The 23,383-nt window shown below is 42.6% G+C and overlaps 1 protein-coding gene across 1 annotated transcript; it reads right to left on the bottom strand.

Annotated features, from left to right (window-relative positions):
• Window positions 1–139: 139 nt before the first annotated feature.
• On the bottom strand, window positions 140–17,532 carry ELP6 (elongator acetyltransferase complex subunit 6). The gene is made up of 7 exons (XM_036739296.1): window positions 17,347–17,532; window positions 13,359–13,437; window positions 11,449–11,519; window positions 9,351–9,469; window positions 6,790–6,991; window positions 1,452–1,598; window positions 140–623 (listed from the first exon to the last, which is right to left on the bottom strand). Exons 1-7 carry the CDS (start codon window positions 17,398–17,400, stop codon window positions 495–497), a joined length of 801 nt encoding a protein of 266 aa, XP_036595191.1. The 5' UTR covers window positions 17,401–17,532; the 3' UTR covers window positions 140–494.
• Between the last annotated feature and the right edge of the window lie 5,851 nt (window positions 17,533–23,383).

Raw genomic sequence — 23,383 nt, 5'->3', positions numbered from 1 at the left:
AATACAATACATACTGTCAGATGCAATTACTCAGTGGGACATTTTGGCATAATTGTTTTTGTCACAAAGGAGAAGTTAGTCCAGGTGAGGGAAGGATCCTGGAATGACTGTAATATAAAGACAAAAGGCATCAACAAAATCTATTTAAATATGTATTAAATAAATTATACACATATACCAACAAGATCAGCCCACTGTACAATATGTTTACATCCAAAGCTCATTTTCCCACAGTGAGTAGAGGGGATGTCCATTTTGTGAGGGCTTCATAGATTCGCTCTTGGTCTGATTACTGAGAACAGTGGTGAATCTGAGAAGCAGGAAGTATATACGGCGGTCCTGCCCTGGGCTTCAACCACAGAAACCACATCTGAAGTAGCCATGCTTGTCTGATTAGCTTGAGACAAAGCTGGGGAAGGTCCATTTATGGCGTGGCCTTTTCTCTCAACTCTGAGAATAGTCAGGATGTCACTTTTCACAGTCCAAAGATCAAGTCACAGCACAGCAGGAGATAGTCCTTTAGCAAAGAAGGTCACACTCTTGTCCTGTATTTTGTATTGATAAATGAGACTCCGAGTCTGCTCAACCTTTGTCTGCTGCGACCCCCTCCACAGGATTTTTAACTGCAGAAACAAGGAGGAGAAGGAATGAAGTTGCTTGGTTGGACAGCTTGTTCCTCTGTCCTTGCTCCTCCATTCCACTAATAACTTCTCCCATACAGCTTCGATCAAAGGTACCTAACTTCTCTAAACTAGCACATTCAGACTTTATATACGGCCAGCTGTGTTTTCCTCAGGACACTCTTATTCCAACAATGCCACCGTAAAGGAAGTCACAATACAGTAGAAAGAGTGCTGGGTTTGACTCCCAGCTCTCCAATGCAGTGCCAAGATGGCCCTTCATTTTCCTCATCTGAACTAGATGATCTTTTAGGTCTCTTCCTTCTCTCTTTCTGTGATCCTAGGAGCCACATAATAACATCAGTTTCACTACTTTACAGTCACACCATGGAATTACCAGCTTGGTCATCCACTTTATTCACCAGACTTGACTATAAATGACTTTTGGACATTTCTAAATGTGAAATCTATACCCTCAAAGGATAGAGGTCATCCACCACTGAGGTTCTTCAAAAAAAATGGCCTGAGGAAAATTCCAGTAAGTGAATTTCTGAAATTCAGAAAAATAAACACATTCTGGATTATAACAAGTATAGCCTGTCAAGAGGACAATTTGAGCCAACCCTCACATTAGTCCAGTGTCTTGGCATGGTGATTCAACCCCTGGAGAATATATTTAGTATATGTACCATTATTTTGTTCGTTTGTAATCTGTGGCCCTCTTTCTGCCTGAAGGAATGGGCCTAATACCAACACACAAACACTCTAGAAAATAGATCTTTATTAAAAGCCCTTAACTACGCATCATTACCTAGGTGATGCCCACATTACCTGCCCATGAACATCTTTGCAGAATCCAGTTACCAATCCCTCAGCCCGGAGGATCAAGCTGCTTTGGTGACCAAGAGCGTTCATCAGCACTGCATTTTCCTCATCCTCTGTCTTCTCACTGTCATGCACCAAAGCTACCACGTTTCCCTAGATCAAAGGGATGGATCCAAGTACTATTAAACCATCCAAAGGAAAGCAGTTCTTAGTTACAAGGGAAAAGGCTGGTTTGGCTTGACTGCAGAGTAGAGGAAGAGGCATACTATTCACTAAAGCTGGAAAGAGAGGCTGGGACTAGGTTGTAAAGGGCTTTAAAAGCTAAACAGAGGGGTTAATCTTTTACCCTTAATATAACAGGAAGCCACTGAAGCTGGCAGAGTAGGGAAGTCACATGGTCAGATCTGTGCTTAAGGGAAATTACTTTGGCAGCTCTGCATAGGATGGATTGGAGTGAGGAGAGACCTGAGGCAGGAAGACTAATTAGGAAACTGTTGCTGCTTCACCTACTTTATTACCAAGTCCTTCAAAATATTTTTTCATTCACCCTTCTTTTCCATTCTTACCACTATTTCTGTAATTATGATCCCCATTAGCTGAAACCACAACTATTTCTGTAATGGACTCCAATTCAGTTTCCCTGCCTTGGGTCTCTGCCCTCTCCAATTCATCCTGCTTCCAACCACCAGATAAATCTTCCTAAAATACCATTCTATTTCATTTACCTAACCAAATCTCTCCCTATGACCCCCAACATCTTAGCCTGACCTCAGGGTCTCCCAGAGCCTGGTCTTGATCTCTTTTCCAGCCTTGTTTTCCATCACCTGCCTCCTCCACAAAACCTCCATTCCAGGCGACCTGCTTTATTCACTGTCCACTGAATATACTTTGTACTTTCCTGCTTCTAGGGTTTTACCTCCATCTAGACTGCCCTTCCTTTTGTTTTTCCCTCTTAAAATTCTACCCATCCTTGAAAACCCAGCTCAAATTATACCTCTAATGTAGAGACTTCTCTAATTACCACAGCCTGAAGTGATCCTCTTCAACTCCCAGAGCACTTACTGCCTTTATCAATTAATCATCTATTAGCTTGTGGTACCTCTTCTATTCTTAGCTTGAAGAGTTACTGAAATATTATATTATTTGTTATTATATTTCACATTTATGTCTCATTTTTCCAACTTTACTGAAAGCTCCTAGAAAGGAAGTGCTACCAATTTATATTTCTTTGTATCCCCAAAAGTGTTTTGTACATTGTATGAAGAGACTTAATAAATTGTCATTGATTTAAATCTATTATTTCTCAAGTTCTCCTCAAAAAGAGCAACAAATAAGAAACAGACCTTAAAGTTTCTTTTGCTTTTTCCTGAGCTTGACTTGAGTTTTATGGAATTCTAGACTCTTACCACTGGAAGTACTCTTTGATGGCATCTATTCTAAACTCTGCTTCAACAGAGGCGTGCTTCTTACAAAATCTTTATGAACAGTCCCCATCTCTGCTTGAAAACTTCCAGGGGCAAAGGACTCGCTGCTGTGTCATTTACAGCTTGTTATCATGTTCTCTTACACTCTCCAAACCCAACACCATGAGGTATAAAAATAAGAAGCTCTGTGGCTCTCAATGTTAATGTAAACTTACAGAGAAATTTTACTCCATATGGCACAGAAGAGACTGTATTTAACCTCTCCCTCTTCTTTTCACCACTGGACTCTTCAGCTAGTACTCCAGGGATGTCTAACTCTAGGTGAGTTGCCAATTGGTCAGTCTTTTCTTAGTGTTACTTTAACACGCCAAGCACCTGTGGTTTCATCAATGTGGGTTTTCCACTTACTGATTGTATTGGCAATCAAGAAGGGCTCTTAGCACTTATTCAACCAAGTGCCCTTGAAGGGTTTGGCCTTTATTTCTTTGATTAAATTAGGAGTCCTTGATGACCTCCTTGCCTCAAGGGAAAGCCTAGTTTACATGGGTTTGAATGACACGTTTGTGACATCAGAGGCTTTTAGACCACGTGGGTTTAAGTAGCATTTTCATGACGCTTTTAGGTCACGTGGGTGAGTTGCATGTGTGACTCACCTTTGACCCTGAACAAGATATAAAACCAGGGGTTGGCTTTCTCCTTGGGAGCTCTGAGCCACAGCAGGAGCCACAGCCGTTGTTATGAGCTCCCCAGCTTTGAAGAAAACTCAGATATTGATGCTTCTTTGGTAACTGTATATTGTGACTTTGTCAGACAGAAACTGTCTGTTGCTTTATGTTTATTTGCTCTGTTTGTATTTGCTCTGAAGCTCATGGTGCTGGCTTTTCCCCCTGAGCTGAGTGAATGATATTTGTATGTTGGATTAAAGTAAGATTGTTAACCCCTTAACATTGCTTTCCTTAGTAAAGCAGATCAAAAGAACCTGTGCTTGCAGCATTCTTGTTGTTGGGCTTGTGTTGGTTCTTCACCCCCACAGCAGCTGCTAGCTGAATTGCTGCAACATTGATGCAGATCAAAACTGCCTCCACATCTGAGTAGACTGCATGAGTGGCTATGGCGGGAAAAAATGCACCACTTGATAGCCAACGTTTTGATGACATGCCTCTTCACATGGAGCTAGGCTAATCCTCAGATAAGACTCACTATTCACCACTGGACACAGTGTGGTAGGTTCTATAAGAATTTGCAGGCCATTAGCTTAGCCTATGAAGATTCAGGGTCACCTGCGTGGCACAATGAGGGATCTAGAAAGGCCATTAGTGGAGGTTTATAAGTATAATTCAGTTGGCTGACAACCCACAAAACAACAACCACAAAATAAATACATGCTGCCTCTCCTCCTTTTCTAAACTGATGGTAACAGAAAAGTATAAAGGGGATCAGAGAGTACTAAAAATTACAGTTTTTAGACCGACTAAAAACCACTAATTTTGCTACTGTTACCTTAAAGTTAAGATCTCCGTCCAATATCCAGTGAGAAGACATTCCATTCCAAGAGGAATGGAATCATGTTAATCTCGACATTTTTACAGAAATGAAACCAGAAGACCAAAGGAAGTTTAAGCTAAATGGAAAAATGAGTTCTCACAGGTTCTCCTTTAAGGAGTTGGCAGAGTGGGACCTTATGGATCTAAAGGCAACATCAAAAATTTCATGGGATATTTGGCAATCTTATATTGTAAGACTCACGATTAGGATCTGCAAAAGGATTGTGCTGAAAATAGCCAGAGCTTGCTTATGCACTGACATCTGCTGTAGAGGATAAGGAGATAAAAAAAATCACAAGAACTCAGTAAAAGCCTCCAAATTAAATCAACATCTTCAATACTCGGTGACTTCAGTGCAAAAGTGGGTGATAATGAATAAACAAGAGATAGCATTGTGGGAAGTAAAATGGATAATTTTGATTATATTAAATTAAAAAGGTTTTGCACAAATAAAATTAATGTAGCAAAGATTAGAAGGCAAGCAGAAGTTGGGGACAAAATTTTGTAGCCAATTTCTCAGATAAAGGCCTCATGTATAGAAACCTCAGTCAAATATATAAGAATATGAGTCACTCCCCCAATGATAAATGATCAAACTATATGAACAGGCAATTTTTGGAACAAGAAATCAAATAATAATAATAGCCATATGAAAATGCTCTAAATCATTATTGATTAGAGAAATGCGAATTAAAACAACTCTGAGGTACAATCTCACACCTATCAGATTGGCCAAAATGAAGGGGAAAATGACATGTTGGAGGGGATGTAGAAAAATTGGAATACTAATACTACAGTGGAATTATGAATTGATCCAATAATTTTGGAGAGCAATTTGGAACTATGCCCAAAACTGCGCATATCCTTTGTCTCAACAAAACCACTATTAGGTCTGTTTCCCAAGGTGATTATGGAAAAAGGAAAAGAACTTAAACGTTCTAAAATATTTACAGAAGCTCTCTTTGTAGTGGCAAAGAACCGGAAAGTGAGGGGATGCCCATCAACTAGGGAATGGCTGCATAAGTTATGGCATATGATTGTGATGGAAACTACTGTGTTGTGAGCAATGACCAGTAGGTTGGTTTCAGAAAGACCTGGGAAGACTTTCATGAAATAATGCAGAGCAGAAGCAAGAGAACATTGTGTACAGTAACGGCAATACTGTTCAAAGAGTAACTGTGAATGACTTCAGCTATTCTGAGTAATACGATCATTCAAATCAACTGCGAAGAGCTCCTGAAGGAAAACGCTACCCATCTCCAGAAAAAGAACTGATAGATGGAAGTATGTATTGTATGGTTCCAGATCGATCGATCTCTCTTATCTATCTATCTATCTATCTATCGATCTCTGGATCAAATGTTGGCCTTCTCTAATGTGGTGTTGGAAGGGAAGGAGGCAGACAACAAAATGTAACAAAAATTCATTTTTTTTAAAGTGGTCAATAAGTCTACATAAAGGTATGGAGAAAGGAGATGGGGAACAAAAAACAGGCCAGTTTGGCTAGACCATGAAATATATGAAGGTGAATATTGTGAAATAAGGCAGGAAAGTCCCAGAGAACAAATAATGAAGTATACTTCCCCTATTATGGCAGAAGGAAGGGACAAAAAGACCACACTACTGCAGACACTCCTCTTCAACTGGTTTTCTTTGCATAAGGGTGCCCTTAATCAGGGGTGGGGTGAGGGAAGAACTGAAAGAGTTGGGTTGAAATATGAACATTTAAAAGCATCAATAAAACATTTCTCGAACAGAGCTAGCAGTTCTGAAAGGTACACCAATGCCAGACTATAAAAGGCTTTCAGTGCCAGGCTGAAGAAGTTTTTGTATTATCCTGGAAACGCTGGGAGCCACTGAAAGTTAAAGCAGAAGAGAGAGACCGTTCCAGGAGCCGAGCTCAGAATTGGGACAGTCTAGAAGCAGGTAGTCAGCTCCCTGAAGGGATAGTGCAGGACTTGAAGTAAGAGGTGATAAGGACCTGAACTCTGAGTGCAGCGCTAGGAGTGAAGAAAAGAGAATAGCAATCACCCAGAGGAGATCTTCTAGAGGCAAAATGGATAAGATCTGGCAACTGAGTGGCTCCGAGGGAGAGTGGGAGGTACGTAGAGGGTGCCTCTAAGGTTGTGAACCCCAGGGAATTAGATGATGAAACATTTCAACAGAAATTGGGAAATTTGGAGAAGGGGCAGGTTTAGAAGCAAAGATGGGTTCCTGAAGGGTCTTTGGTGCTATCAGAACAGGCCAAAGGCTGAAAAGGATGAAGAGCCACTGACCTAGAGAGGGGTCAGCTTCCTCCTCTATTTTCAGGTCTTAAAAGATCACAGCTATGAATAAGGTAATTCAGGAAATAAAAGTATGAAGACTGAACAGTACCTTCAACTGGCAGCAGATAGTGACTCTACAGGACTGGATGAAGTCCAGAATAGCCACTGCTTGAACACCCAAACTGAGCAGGACACTCAGGTCATCCACCAAAAGCACTGGGAACTTCCATGAAGCGGCATCACCATCACCTGAAGGAGTCAGAGCTTTCTGCACCAACTCATACAAGGACTTCAGGTCAGAGCCAGACTCTCTGGAAACAAGGAACCAAAAAAACCCCCCCAAAAAAACAAAACCCTGTAAATGAGTTCATTCATCCATTCAACCAGTGAACTTGAGCATCTACTCTTTGCTAGACATAAATGGGGCAGGGGGAACTTAGAGAGCCTTTTCCTTCAGAAGTCTGAAACTAGATCTGGTAGGGAACACATTTGAAAAACTAAACAATAACATGAGAATTAACAACAGATGGTAACCAAGAGATGTCCCGAGGCAGAGCATGGATAAGTGTCGAGGGAGCCTTATGTGTAAAGCACAAGTACTCTGAGTTTCTAAAAGGCCTGGTTCCCTGACAGTTGAAGTGGTTGGGTGAGGCTTCCAGAGGTGGGGGCCTTCAATGGCAAGTTATTATCCCCAAGCCTAATTTAAACACAACCAAAATACCATCTGAAACCTAGCCTAGAAGCGGAGATCTGTATCATTCTACAAGAATACACATAGACCTAAACAAGCAGAGGTGAGCTCAAGAACTTCTAATCCCAATTCACTGAGTGACTATGGGCAAGAATCAGTGATTACTGGATACAGAGCTGAAGAGACCACAGAGACCATCTCATTCAACCTCTTTGTTTTACAGATGAGGCAACCAAGACCCAGGAAGGGGAAAAGACTTGCCCAAGACCACCCCCAAGTAGTCATGATTTGAACCCAAGTCCTACTCTGAAGTCCACATTCTTTCTACAGCCCCGTTCTACCTAGGGCATTTTCCCAAAATTACAAATGAAGAAATGAGCCCAGAGAGGTGAAAGGACTTGCCCCTAGTGACACAGTTACTAAATTGCAGAGGGAAGGCTTAATCCAAAGCCACCTGACCCAAAGTCCTGCAGTGCCTCAGTTAGACCACAACATCAGTGGCCATAAGAAACAACCTCTTTACCCTGCTCCTTGGTCTTCATTTAGTAAAATGAGAATGCTATCTACAAAAGCCAAATTGTTAAGAGTTTGCAAAATTAAAAGCACCAGAGAATTAGCCAGTGGAAACTTTCATTCAATAAAGATACTGGTTTCTAAAGAAAAAGCAAAGTAACAGTAGGTCCCCTGATGCCCTCTTCATTAAGACACACAAAACATTTTGCAAAAATCCTTAGGAAAGAATATAATTAACTAACCCACAGAAAAAAGAAACAAATTGCCCAGTTCTCTCACTATGATATTTAAGATAATAATCTTCAGCCCAGGTGGGTCCAACAGTCAGTGGATATAAAATGGGCTCAAAGGACAATATTGTAATCAGTGTATTCTAGATTTCAGAACATCCAGTGACTCACATACCCCTAGGCAACTTCACAAAGAGTTTGGGAGGAGTAGAAGAAACTACCCAAGGATAAGGAAATGGAAGTAGCCAGTGGGAAGTGCCTTGCCCAGCTCCTCTAGCGTGCAAGAGATGATGTGGTCCAGGACTCTTCTAGTCTTCCCTGTCATAAACTCTAGACAAAACAGTTTGATTATTTCATTGCCCCACTCAAAGACCTCCAGTGGCTCCCCATTAACTACTTAAGGGAATGGGTCTCCCACAATCAGACTCGAACTAACCTTGCTAGCCTCGTTTCGCTCTTCTTTGCTTCACCTGCTAGAGCCTTTCCTCTCCCATCTATCTGTATTAATTTTTATGTGCCTATTTATGACATGTTGCCTCTCCCATGAGAATGTAAACTCTTTGAGGACAGTTGCTATACATCTTTCACTTTTTAAAATTTTGTGTCCTGGACTCAACACCAAATAAAACAAGCATTTCCATATTCATAGAGTCACCAAGCATTATCTGTAGATCTCTACTGCGTTTGGCTTATTCCATGTGAATAGGTAACAAGTTCAGTCTGTAGTTTTCAGAGCTGACCTGCTTGTCTGTGCTTTTTTTCTGACCTTCCTTTTGCTCCCTCACCTTTCTCTTTTCTTTGTGTCCTCTTTAGCAGCACAGAGCCCGGCCCAGACTAAGCACTTGATAAAAATTTGATGACTGACTTACTGCCGATTGAAGCACTTTATAAAGTCCGGCCAAACTGAATGACTAAGGGGTGGAAGTTTTCCCTAAATAAGTGATATGCCTAAGGGGTTGCAGAATAGGTCAAATCACAACAGGGTACCCCCACTGCCCCCAACACAATTCTTATCAGGACAGGTTTCTCCAGGTGAAATCAGGTTTCAAGGAACAATAAGGTGTCACTATCACTTGGGCTGGGCGGAGAAGGAGGCAGAACAGCAGTGACCCAGCAGCAGCAGATGCCAGGAAGTCCACACCCCGGGCAAAGAAGAACTTAGCAAGAATCCACCCACACCCTTCACCCCCAGATCCTAAGAATTTCCATGTTAGGGTTGGGTTGAAGATCATTAACCTGATAAACTTGAGGGTGTTTGGCTGTTCTTCTGACCCAAAGAGGACTTCAACAGTGGACTTCAGGCCTTCAAGAAATACCAGCTGTCCTCGATCTCGGGCAGCAATCAGATTGACTCCCTATTATAATAAAAAAGAATAGGATGAGACAGGTCCTGGTCCGTGCACCTCAAGAAGTCTCCTCAAAGCCAGAGTACTCTCTCTCCATCTCTCTCACCCTGTAACATGGATGACAATGAAATGATTTCCCATTGCCACAGCACCACCAGAGCAGGGATACTTGGGGATCATCCATACAAATGGTCCTGAAACTGATGGCTACTCACAGAGTGACTTTTATCAAGTATTCTAAAACACTTGGGGAATACAGTCTCAAGAGAGCCTCTAGAGTGGGAAGAGGGGGGAGCTTACCCTAAAGCACAACTGGGCCTACATGTCTATCTTATGTATTGTTTTCTTGTTGATTTGGGTATGTAAATGGAGGAACAGAAGGTGATTTAGAAATGGAGAATGTTGTACATTGGAAAGGGAATGTTGCACAACGGGAAGTTGTAGCTGAATTATTAAACATGCCAATGAACAAATGATCCTCTCAGTCTATGATGCAATCTTACACCAAGCTTTGCACATGGACCTAATTTTTCCACCATACACTCCCATTCCATAGTCCCTGAGCACACTATCTGGGCCTCTCTCTGACCATTAAGTCAATGTTCATGGACTGAGAGTTCATTGAGTGCAACTCCCTCCCATTTGGCAGAAGAGGAAACTGAACCCCAGAGAGAGAAGGTATCTGGCCCAAAGTCTTACAGGTAGGAAGAGGTAGTGCCTCTTTTGGCGCTGTTCCAGGCGCTCTTCCCTAGGCCAAGAGTGCTCCTCCCTCTCACTCCTACCCCACTTCAAGGCCCAGCTCATGTGCTGTATATCCTCCAACAGGTCCTTTCTCTGTGTGTGTGTTCGTGCTATATATTCTTATCTGTAAGATGTTTATCTCCCTTGTGAAATATAAGCTCCTGGAGGGCAGAAATTGTCTCACTCTTGAATTTGCATCCCCAACATCTAGCATCATACCTGGCACACAGTAGGCACTTAGCAGAAGTTTGGTGAAAGAAATCGCCAAGTTTTCCCATGCCCCAGGCCAAGTACTCTATTTCTCAACAGTGAGGCAAGCCCTGGCTCCTCACGCTATTCATGCTCAAAAAAAGCAACATCTATCACAAAGGTCTTTCCACATCTCCTGATTCACCAACTCTCTCCTCTCACCCCTTCTCTTCCTCATTATAAGCTTATAATTTTTTAAAATTAGTGGTACTGGTATAAATGATTTTATGTATTGCTAGGGGTCCTGTATCACAATTAAATAAAATTATGCAAAAACCCCGTTTTCTTAGAATTTCTCTAAGGAAAGGACTGACATGTAATCTTGCAATGGCTCCCCACTGCCTACCAAATAAAGTCCAAATTCTCTAGCCTAGCACTCAGGCCATCCAACATTTTGGGGTCTCCTCAACCTTCTCTCCTGCTGCTCCCTTACGTGAACAAATGCATCATTCACATTCCCACTTCTGGACCTTTGCTCGGGCTATTTGCCTAAAACAAAATATCCTGCCCCTTCCTCAAGACTGTCTCAAATGAAACTTCTTTGCAAAGCTTGGCTTGAATCTCACCTCCTCTGTGAAACCTCCCCCAACTACCTCAACCTCTAGTGTTCTCTCTCCCACCGCTCAGCCCCTATGATGCTTCCAGTCTACACCACTCATGTGGTTTTCGGCACAAGACGCCATGTTTATGTCCATTCTTTCCCATGAATTAGGTAGAGTATGTGAAGAACAGGGACAAAAACCACATTGGATGAGGTTAGAAACTGTACCATCAGAGGAAATATCCACATCAGTGCAATTACATGTCCACTGAGGAATCTGAATATGCTCCCTGATATTATTAGAGTCTGGTTTGTGTCTACATCCCCAAGAGATGACAAATTCCCAGAGGGCAATGTCTCCATCCTCTCCCTCTTCCTCTTCTCCCCTCTCTCTCTCTGTCCCTGTCTTCCTCCCCTCATGCAGGTGTACACACACACCCACCCCTAAAATACTTACCAGCTTTTGACCTACAATATTATAGTGACTGAAGGACTGCAGAAGAGCCACAAAGCAAACCTTACAGTTAGCTGGAAAATAAAATAAGTTCACCATTAATGAGATTCTGGCTCATACACAGCATTACATATTTTGTTTGTAACACTGGCAGGCAATAAAAATGATACATTGACCAAGGGGATTCACCAGCTGTGAGACAGGAAGTCTAGAATTAAGAAGTAACTGGTAACAAGGATACCTGGATTTTATTCTAAACTCTACTAAAGACTCCATCCACCATTAACTCAAGTGCATCCCTCTGTCCTGCCATACTAATTTCACTTGCTGGATAGAAAAAAAATATTACTTCCACTCACTTCTTTCACAGGGGAACTAAGAAGACTAGCATCTCTACACTATCTATAACTTCTTCAGGGAAAAAAAAGAATCCAAATACTATCAGTATTAGTTCTAATTGCAGGACAGTGCTGAACTTGGGGTTGGGAAGATGGGGTTCAAATTCTATCTCAAGGAGTTACTAGGTGTTACCTTAGGCAAGTCACTTAACCACCATGTGCCTCAGTTTCCTCTTGAAAGGGTTGGCCTTGAAGGCCTGTAAGGTCCCTTCCAACTCAAAAATCGATGATTCACATCTGGAAGTGATCTGAAAGGTCTAGTTCAGTGTTTCACAGATGAAGGAAATGACTCGTCCAGCCTCTGGCAGTCAGGACGTCAGCCCTCTCCCAGTCCAGCTCTGTCACCCTGCAAGGCCTCGCTGTCTGATGAGCATGATGCCTCTCCCCTCCCTTGTGGACTCATGGCTGCTCTCACCTGGTATCAGAGCCCAGGCAGAAGCAGCTCTGGTCAGTCCAGAACCCTGGGCTTCAGGACCAGGCTTCAGGGTGCTTCAGGGTGCCATGGCGGCAGCTGCTGCTTAGAGGACCTCATCCTCCACCTCTGAGGCCGCTTCCTGCTGGGTGAGGCCAAAATAATAACAATGCCTGCACTGGCTCTCAGGGTCCATGAGCCCCAAGTCACTTCACAGCTAGAGGTACCTTCCCACACATTCCACAACCATGTGCTGTTATGATGGAAGGTCAAACCCCAAACATGGCCTCATGGGGATGTTAGGATAAAGGAGAATATGTGAAATTTATTCTCTCTGTAAGAAAACTATTAGTTAAACTCAAGTTGGTCTTTAAGGCCTTAAATCAAGGACAAGAACTGACAGTGGTACTATTTGAAACCTTATTTTCCAAAGAAGGCATAGGTACTGTGGAGATCTTGGCCCTCTTAGTATCTCCTGTGAAGGAAGTAGAAGGGGAAGTTTTGGTTTGTTGTTGTCATCACTTTCTATTCAACAAAGGAGATCAGTCCTGACTCTCTCAGTGATCCCCTTGACCGTCAGATTCAGATCCTTGACCTGAAGCTTGGTTGGACCTCTGATGACTTCCTCTTGCTTCACCTCTGTCTTGTGCATCTGGATGTCCAGCCTGTTGTCATCTATGAATCCTGTCAGCAGACTATCCCCTTGCTCAGTGCCCAGCTCTGGGGCACTGAGGGCCAAGAACACAGGAGTCAGGGAAGGAAGCATTACCACCCCCATGTTACAGATGAGTAGTGGCAGCACAAAGGTCAGATGGCCAGTCACAGGCCTGAATGCAGGATTTCTGATGCTAAGTCCAAAGTTCTCTTCAGGTGCTCTTCCCTACCATTGAGGAATTTATGATAGAAAAAAAGTAAGTTGATGACCAAATTTCTGGTTGCCTAGAGAAATGGTCTCTAGCTTCTCAAACAAACAAAAACCCCGCTACAACTACATGTTTATCTGGACACTTCTCAAAGGGTACCTCACTTCCCAAACAAGGACAATTAGCCAAAAAGGACTCTTTGTGTTTGTGGGTCTCTTTTCAGGCTGTATGTTACCATACCTTTGAGGTAAAAGGAGAGAAAGTGGTGCACAAGGAAGCTTCCATCTGTCTTGGCATCGCAGAGTAGAGTAAATGTCCCCTTAAAAATACAAAAAGATTAACAACTCCATGGGGGAAAAGGCAACAGATGGAGAAGTTTATAGTAATAATTTTATATTTATATAATTATATATATATATATGTATTTGTATATAATTATATATATATTATATATATGGTCATTTCCTTCATCTGTGAAGTATATAAGTAATAATTTTATCTTCTCTAAATTTCTATACTTAATGGTTATTTCAAAATATGTGCATCATCCTCCAAATTATAAGAAGGGATAGTAAATAAAACACTAATACAGCAAATCAAAATGGACAACTACAATTAGCCTTCTCCCAAATCCTATCAACTGAACTACTCACTGCCCCTCTCTTTTCCCTGTGTCTGTTTATGGTATTTCCTAATTCTACAATTCCTCCTCCACCCTCCCCCTTCTTCACTTGTTAAATTCCTACCCTTCCTTGCAAGCTAAGTTAAAGATATCAGAAATCAAGCCACCAAGCATCTGTTAAATGCCTACTATGTGCCAGGCACTGTGCTAGGCAACGGGTGTACACACACACAGGGAGATATACATACACACGCATACATAATACACACATATAATACACACACACACGTATATAAGGATACACATACACATTTATGGGAAAGCTAGGTGGCTCAGTGGATAGAGTGGAGTCAGGAGAACCTGAGTTCAAATTCACCTTCAGACACCTACTATCTGTGTGACCCTGAGCAAGTTACTTAACCTCTGTCTGCCTCAGTTTCCTCTATTTAAGACAGAGATAAAAACAGCGCCAACTCCCAGGGTTGTTGTGAGGACCAAATGAGATGACACTTGTAAATGGCTCAGCATCGTGTCTAGCACGTAGTGTCAGTTATTATTAATATTATATAAGTATATATGAAATAAATATAAAGAATAAATAGAAAGGGAAGATGGAAGGCCCTAGCAACAGGAGGGTGAGGAAAGGTTTATACAGAAGATAGCATTTGAGCTGCCTCTTGTAGAACAAAATTAGTCTCAGAAAAAGAGGTGAAGAGAGGATGCATTCCAGTCAGGGGAACAGCCAGTACCGAGGTGGAGTGATGGAAAACAGAGCGCCATATCTGAAGAACAGAGAGAAAGCCAGTTTGGCTTCATTGGAGGGCAGGGGAAGAGGAGGAACAACCATGGCTCACAGAATCCCTCTCTTCCTTCAAGACACAGCTCAAGTGACACATTCTCCATGACATTAGAAAAGAGAAGGCGTGCAACATGCTGGGACCTGCGGGGAGCTGCGCTGGTGAGTCATCATGGTGGGCTGGGAGTTGTCAATGCAGTGAGATGATGCAAAATTATGGGGGGACTTTTTGTCAAAGGCCAAAATAGGATAAAACAAGTCCCTCTTGGGTTAAATGTCATTTCAAAACAGGGCTCAGGAAGCCTTCTCTGATCCCCCATGTGGTGGCCACCCTTCCCTCTGAGCTCAGGCAGGCATCAGTTTAGTGCTGTGTTTATACCTCTCTAAGGCACTTCTCATATATAAACTTGTATTATAATTATATGTATATGTCACTCACCTCTACCAGAATTCAAGTTCTGTAAGGGAAGGGCCAGTATCATAGCTAAACTTTGTATCTCCAAATGCCTAATACAGTAATAGTACACAGATAATGCATACTATTTCTTGATCAACAGAGTTATCATGAGAAATCTGAAAAAGTGGGTTGGCACCATGTTTTAGCAGGCTTTGAATGCAAAGCAAGAAGTTTCTGTTTTATTTGGTATGCAATACAGAACCTAGGGCAGCTAGTGGCACAGTGGATAGAGCAGTAGGCCTGGAGTCTGGAAGATCTGAGTTCAAATCTGCCCTTAGACAGCTACTAGCTGGGTGACTGTGGGCAAATCACTTAATCCTGTTTGCCTCAGTTTCTTCATCCATAAAAGGAGCTGGAGAAGGAAATGCCCAACCGTGACAGTATCTTTGTCAAGAAAACCCCAAATGCAGTCAAGAAGGGTTAGACACAACTGAAACAAATGAACAACTACACAACCATTAGAGGTTTTTGAACCTGGGAAAATCTTTGTGATAGGTGTGGGAAGGAAAAAAACTGAAGGTTGAAGAGACAAAGAGACAGAGGTCAGGAGCCTATTAAAACTGTCCAGGTGAAGGTCTATGAAGGATCAGAATTTCCTCCTCTACTACTTACCATCACCACCTAGCATTTATATATCACTAGACAGCACTTTACACGTCATCTCATTTGACTCTCCTAACAGCCTCGTCAGGTTGGGGCTATTATTTTCCCCATATGACACATGAGGAAACTGAGGTCGGGAGAGTTTAAGGGACTTGCCCAGAAGCGTCAAAGACAGGCTGATACCAGTGTCCCTCCAGTCCCTCAATGATAGGGTCAAGACTCAAACTTTAACGTTATCTTTCAAAATCCAGCGTTCTTTTCACTGCATCGGAAATAATCAAACAAGGTTTAGTTCTTACTGCCTCTTCACTCCTCTAACAGACGTCCTATAACTGTAATAGTAATTATTATTAATAATAACAGCTGGCGTTGATATAATGTCTAGATTTTATATGTAACGCTGTGTGATGGTGTGTCAACAACCCGGCTGGCAGCTTCTGTGGGGGTATAAGATTCACCCACAGCCAGCACCCAGAAAGCTGCCAACAGCACAGGTTCTTTCGATCTGCTTAATTAAGGAAAGCAAGGTGAAGGGGTTGACAAGCTTACTTTTAATTCAAATATCATTCAGTTAGTTCAGGGGAAAAAAAAACCAGCACCCTGAACTTCAAAACAAAATGCAAACAAATTACAGACATCAACAGACTTTGTCTGATTCAAGTCCCAACAGATAGTTACCAGAGTTCAACAAAGTTTCAACATCCGGTTTTACAAGCTGGAGGGCTCCTTAGCTACAGCTGCCCGGAGTCTCCCCATCAACACCATCTCCAGAGCCCCGCACCAATAGCTCTGTCCTCCCTTCTTATAGGGCTTCAGACATCATCAGACATCATCTGAATCACCAGAGCTCAGGCCCTGGTGATTGGTTCTTGAGTTGGCCCCTCCCCTTAGGACCCTGGGAGGTTCACGTCCACATGGATTACTAACACCTAATGGGGTTTGGGCCTGGGGCTTAGCACCTAGTAAAGCTCACTGAGATAAATTGAGTCACTCAAAGAAAACAAAGGCCATTCTGGTTACAGATGGGTAACATTATATGTGTGTGTGTGTATACATATATACATATATATACATATATGTATATATGTATTACAAACATTATGTGTGAGATGAATAATTATTCACATTTACACAGACCTTCGAGGCTTTACAAAGCACAACAATACCGTGGGGCAGGGAGTGCAAGAATTATTCCAATCACTATGTTCCTACCTACTTTGTGCAAGTTGCTGTACTGGAGGGAGATGGGAAGGAGGATCGGGGATAGAAAGACAAAAACAGGACTGCCCTCAAGGAGCTTACGTTCTACAAGGCGGAAACAATGTGCACTCAGCCAAGCAATCCCTATTTCACAAAACCTTGGAACTCCGCTTGCCCAACATCGAAGAGCCCTTATCGTAACGCACTCTTCGACCACTTGTTTAAAACGCAAAAAACAAACAAAAAACCCACTTCGATAGCTTAGAAAACACTAAGCAGCATGCCTCTTGATCCACAAGGATCCTTCAAATACAGTCCTGTTTCAACCAAAAAATGCCTCCTCCCAAGAAACACTCAAAAACGACCTTGCATACTAAGCCAAACTACCCAAGGTCCTGCGTAACTTTCCTGGAAACTACAAGTCCCGGCGTGCCTTGCCAACCACCCCTTTCCCTTCCGGCACTAGGCGCAAAGCCCCCTGGGAGATGTAGTTCGGAGCGACCGCGAGGTATACCGGGATTTCTCCCTTCCCGCTCTGTATCTTCCTTACCTGCCCTGGCTTCTCGGGGCTGACATTCAGCAAGTTATTAAGCTCAGGGAACATCCCGAGCCTTGGCGGTGGAAATGGGCAGGCCTGAAGTGTGTAGGATAGAGAAGCTGCAGAGGCCTCAAAAGACGCTCAGAGACGAGGCCTGAACACACGCCTTCATCCTCTTCGCAAAGTGCGTGAGAGAAATGCGCATGCGTACGCACTTATGCCTTTTCCCCGGAAGCGCATGCGCTGCTGACCCCTTCTAAAACAGACTTCGCGACAAGCTCTGTCTGTGAGATTTGTACGGTCCTAATACGTAAACCAGGGAAGGATAAAGCAAAGAAAGAGATCTGTATGACCAGTGTCGTTAGCGAACATTGATTGCAAAATTTAAATTCCGGCAAAATAATAGCTACCCCCGACAAAGGTCTTTAAGGTTTTCGCCTTGGATTATCTTCTTTGATCCCTCCCCCATTAACCCTGCGGGGCAGGTGCTACTATTTTACAGATTTTACATTTTACGGATGAGAAAATAGGCTGCGGAGAAAGGTTAAGTGACTTCTGTCGCTACAGTCTACAGCAGAATTCGTTCAAGGCGACCCCTGCGCCACCTAGCGGCCTCAAAAAGACCATAGCAATTTGTTCAAAATGTAATCCGCTGTTGATCGAGTTGGATTTTAGCCAGGAATGAATGGGTGGTTCAACGTGAGGAAAACCATAAACGTGGTTAATCAGATGACAATTAAAAACACATTTTGATTACTCCATCCGTTCACTTCCCCTACTCACTGTTGAAGGGAGCTACAGACAACCTTGAAACCGTGATGACTGGGTCCAGTACAGATTTGTGTTACATCATCTTCCTTGGGCCCTGCCTGGATCAAGGCCATTTTCTACAGCTCCCCACAGTCAATTCACTGTTCCACTCGCCGTAGTGACTGTTGGAAACCGTATTTCCTCAAGTCAGTTATGACACCCTATCCTGGGGACCTACACTGGAAAAAATGGAAGCCATTCACTGAAGGATCGCCCTTCTCCCCTCTTCTGCATATTACATCCCTCAGACATTTTTCTCAACTATCTTTTCCTTTACCTCTGTCTCACATGAGGAGGTGGCTGTTCTCCGTGCAGAGGCAAAATCCTCCAATTGTACCTTTGATTCCATTCTAACCCTTCTTCTCCAATACATGACTCCCATTCACATCCCTACCCTGTCACTAATCTTGAAATTTTCTTTATCTATTGATCCTCTTCTACTGCCTAAAAATTTGTTTACAATTCTGCTCATATTTTTTAAAAAAATTAATTTGATATAAATATTTGATAAACAACTTTGAAAGACTTTAAAACTCTGATCAATATAATGACAAACCGCAAGTCCAAAAAACTGAAGAAGAAACACACTACCTACCTCCTGCCAGAGAAGTGATGAACTTAAAATGCAGAATGGGACATACATTTTTGGATATGGCCAATACGGGAATTTGTTTTGCTGGACTATGCATATTATTATTTTTTGGTTTTTTTCATCGTTCAACTGAAGGAGGAAGTCGTGGGAGGGAGGGGTAATAAATGCTTTAAAAATAAATAAATTTAAAATAAAAGGACTTTACTTGATACACCCCATCACTACCAGCTATAATTCTCAATAGTCAATAAATGTTTATTAAGTGCTTATTGTGTTCTGGGCACTGTATTAAGTGCTGGGGATGCAAATACAAAAGTAAAGACATTTCTTGCCCTCGATAAGCTTACATTCTATTAGGGGACACAGCACAGGAAGGAGAGTGGTGATTAGGGAGGGGCAAGTGAGTGAAAGTGATGAATGGGAACCTAGGGGAGTGTGCCAACACCCCATCCAGGAACAATGGCAAAAAAAAGCAATATCTTCACTTTGTCTCTATCTAGTATCTTCTCAGTCCCTTCCAATTTGACTTGTCCTATCACTCTCTTCAGCTCTTCCAAAGGTGACTTCCAAATGATTTCTTAAACGCCAAATTAAATGACCTCCTCCTCCCAGTTCCTATCTTCTTCCACCTCTCCATCATCTCTTAAATTTATCATTTTATTGTTATTCCCAATGTCACAACCCTAGTACAGATTTGCTGCTTTCCTGGACAACAGCTTTCTAACAGGTTCACTTGCATTCTTTTTCACCTCCAATACATCCTTCAGATTGATACTAGATTAATCTTCCTTTCAAATAGATTTGGTTATGCCACTGCTGAAAAGTCTCTGGTGGCTTCAGTTACCTACCAAGTAAAATCCAAGCTCCTTTGGCGTTCAAGGTTTGCCATAATCTGGCACTACCCTACCTTTCTAGTCTTATCTCATATTAGTTTTCTCCCCACACTTTACACTTCAACAGGACTAGACCACTTTCTGTTTCTCCAGTATTCCTTGTGCTTTCTCACTTCCATGCCCTTGCTCATGCTGTTCTCTATGCCTAGACTATCCTCCCTCTTCTTTGCCTGCTGAATTCCTGTCTTTTTAAAAAAATTTTTTGAGGGGGGAAGGCAGGGCAATTGGGGTTAAGTGACTTGCCCAAGGTCACACAGCTAGTGTGTCAAGTGTCTGAGGTCAAATTTGAACTCAGGTCCTCCTGACTCCAGGGCCAGTGCTCTACTCACTGCGCCACCTAGCTGCCCCCTATCTATCTTTTAAAGACCAAATCAAATGCTACTTCCTCCTTGAAAATTTCCCTGATCATTCCCATCAATAATAACTTTATTACTCATCTCACACAAAACTTTGTTTTGCCTCTCTCTGATACATTTATTATACACTATGTATATATTATTGCATAGATAAATATTTATATTTATATATGTGGGAAGAGGAGAAAGACTTTTCCCTGAGGGAAGGCTGCTAGAGGTCATTAGAGCAACTTTAAACTGTGCTAGCATAAGACAGCTTCTATCACCTGCTACCAACCTGTTCTCACAACCAGGATACGGAGAACCTCCAGGGCAAAGAGAAGCAAGCTTCCCTTTGGCCCTAAGTCTTCCCTCTCCTGCTATGCTTGTCCCTTGAGGGAAGAGGAAGAGGAAAGTCAGTGGGAAAGGAGACTTCCATTCCCTGCTGTGCAGTTTCCTGCCTAATCTCTAGCCTTTGGAGGGAAGAGGAATAGCCTAATGTGACCCCTCGTCTGATCTGACCATCTGCCTTCTCTCTCCTTTTCCTGTTGTCTACAGCCCAACCTCCAGAAGTGGCATCTTCCATCCACTGATAAATATCCTTCTACCCGGTCATACCCTACACCTCTCATTGATTCTGATTTCCTGTAGGTCACCATCCAAACCATATTCCCGATATCTTACCACCAAATTCTTTATTCCTATCCTCCCCAACCCTCCCACCCCAAAGTTTCAACCAAAAGCTCCTCACCCCTTCCACTGTGCCTTAAGAAATGCCTGTTCCATAGACAACAAAATTCCCTTTATGTTAAGTCTCTTCCTCTCTCACTCCTTTCATTTTCTAGCTATTACCAAAATCTGGCTATCTCCAATGACACAGTCTTTCCTGGCTATTCTTTCCAGTGCTGGCTATACTCATTCCCCTCAACTCACTGGTCAGGGGAGAGGAGTTGGAACACTCCTTGCTCCTATTGATACTTCTAGGTTCTCTCCCTGCCTCCTTTGATGCAATTCATGTCTCCAGCACAATCAAAATCCTCGTAACTATTGTCTACAGACCTCCAGGTCACTCCTATCCCTTTCCCAGTGAGTTTGGTACCTGACTCACAATTTTTCTCTCCTCCCCAGTTCCTGCCCTCCTACGAGGTGACATCAACATACATGTTGACTCTCCTTCAAACACCCTAATCACTTTGTTCCTCAGCCTACTCACTTCCTATGAACTTCCTATGAGCTCTGCACTTCAGCCACACAAAAAGATGGTCACACCACTGATGTTGTCATCACCAGTGAATGTATGCCCTCCATGTTCAAGAATTCCAAAATCCCTTTATCTGACCATAATTTATTGCCTTTCCACCTCTTCCTCTGTATTCTCTTACCAAACTCTGCTCTTCATCCATATCATGCCCTTCAATCCCCTCAGTTCTCTCTTTTCTCCATCTTGACCCCCTTGGTGAACCAGTTCAACTCTATACTGTCTTCTTTTCTTGAGTACCTAGCCCCCTTATCATAGTTCCTGTTGAGCTTTGACAAATCTTAACCTTGTATCACTTCCACCATCCACCACCTTTGCTCCTACACATGTGCTTCTAAGCAAAGGTGGAGAAAATCACACAACTATCTGACTGGGCCAACTACAAATTCATTTTGCACAGCCTCGAATGAGCCATCACTGCTGCTAGGCAATCCTACTATACCTGCCTTATCAACTCACCGTCCTACTCTTCACAGCAACTCTTCCAAACCTTTTGAACCCCCCTCAAGCCTCCCATGGCTCTCCCTCCCCCTACTATCTCAGCTGAAAGCATTGCCTCATATTTTACAGAAAAAAAATCAAGACTATTCGCAGTAAGCTCCTCTTTTCTGCTGTTCTTCATCTCGTATCACTCAGATTTCATCTGCCACTGTCTCCTCCTCCCCCCTGTCTCACATAAAGAGGTGGCCTTATTCCTTACCAAGGCTAGCCCTTCTACTTGTTCCAGTGATCCATTCCAGCCTGTCTCCAACAGATTGTTACTTCTGCCATTCCCAATCATCCCTTACCTTCAGTCTCTCCCTGTCTATTGGCTCCTTCCCTGCTGCCTACAGTCATGTCTCCACCATCCTCAAAAACCCCTCACTTCATCCTTCCATCTCCAATAATAACCATCCTGTATCTCTTCTGCCCTTTGTAGTTGAACTTCTTAAAAAGGCATCTATGATAGGTGTCTCCACTTTCCTGTCATAGTCTTCTTACAATACGGCTTCTGACCCTATCATTCCAATGAAACTGTTCTCTCCAAAGTTATCAATGATCTCTTAACTGCCAAATCAAATGGCCTTTTCTCAGTCCTCATTCTCCTCGACCTTTATGCAGCCTTTGACACTGTTAACCACCTTCTTCTTAGTGATACTCTCTTCTCTCTCCTTGTTCTCCTCCTACCTATCAGACCTTTCCTTCTCAGTCTTCTTTGCTGAGCCTTCTTCCAGATCATACTCTCTAAATATAGTGTCCCACAGGGTTCTGTCCTCAGTCTTCTTCTCCCTCTATACTACTTTACTTAGTGATCTCATCAGCTTCCATGGATTAATTAATTACCATCTCTATGCTGGTGATTCTCAAATCTACTTCTTCTACCCTAATCTCTCTGCTGACCTCCAGTATTGTACCTCTACCTGTCTTTCAGATAACTCACCCCAGATTCCAATAGATATCTTAAATTCAACACATCCAAAAACACAACTCATTATCTTTCCCCCTAAATCCTCCCTCCTCCTACCTTACCTATTACTTCTTTATTGTAGAGGTCAATACCATCCTCCCAGTCACTCAGGCTCCCAAACTAGATGCTGTCCTACACTTCTCATTGTCTCTCATCACCATCCCCCAATCTATTGCCGATGCCTATTGATTTCACTTTTGAAGCATCTCTCAAATATGCCTTCTTGTCTCCTCTGACACTGTCACCACTCTAGTGTGGTCTCTCATCACCTCACACCTGGACTGTTGCAATAGCCTGCTGCTGGTTGTGTCTGCCTCAAGTCTCTCCCCACTTCAATCTTTCCTGCATTCAGCCTTTTCTAGAAGACAAAGTAAAGGAGCTAATAGACTGCCTCTCCAGATATAAGGAACACAGGTGGAATTGTTCATGACTACTCTTCACTAAACAGCCACAATAATAATGATAGCTGACCATTATGTGAGATTCGAAGTCTGAAAAGTGCTTTTTGCATATGATCTCATTTGCCACCTCACAGCAAGTAGCAAGGGATGCCAAAGAAAAAAGAAAATGTGGAAAGTGACCAGCTGATTCAGAAGGTGGAGTCTAAGCAGATAATTTAGATATCTGGACCACAACTTAAAATATAAGAGATGTAGCAAACCTAACAGATTCTAGTAAGGATGGATTTGCCTGGAGTCTTGCAAATCTAGTCAA

Source organism: Trichosurus vulpecula, chromosome 9, assembly GCF_011100635.1.
Source record: "Trichosurus vulpecula isolate mTriVul1 chromosome 9, mTriVul1.pri, whole genome shotgun sequence".
In the NCBI taxonomy this organism is placed as follows: Eukaryota; Metazoa; Chordata; class Mammalia; order Diprotodontia; family Phalangeridae; genus Trichosurus; species Trichosurus vulpecula.
Note: the sequence above shows the minus strand (reverse complement) of the source record. Positions and strands in the feature narration are given on the sequence as shown.

Excerpts from the sequence above, each read along its gene's own strand:
- ELP6 (XM_036739296.1), bottom strand. The coding sequence starts at position 17,400 with ATGTTCCCTGAGCTTAATAACTTGCTGAATGTCAGCCCCGAGAAGCCA. Across the intron at positions 6,992-9,350 it reads AACACCCTCAAGTTTATCAG|AGAGTCTGGCTCTGACCTGA; the intron begins GTTAATGATCTT and ends CCTTGTTTCCAG. Across the intron at positions 1,599-6,789 it reads CTATCTGCTGCCAGTTGAAG|GGAAACGTGGTAGCTTTGGT; the intron begins GTACTGTTCAGT and ends CCTTTGATCTAG.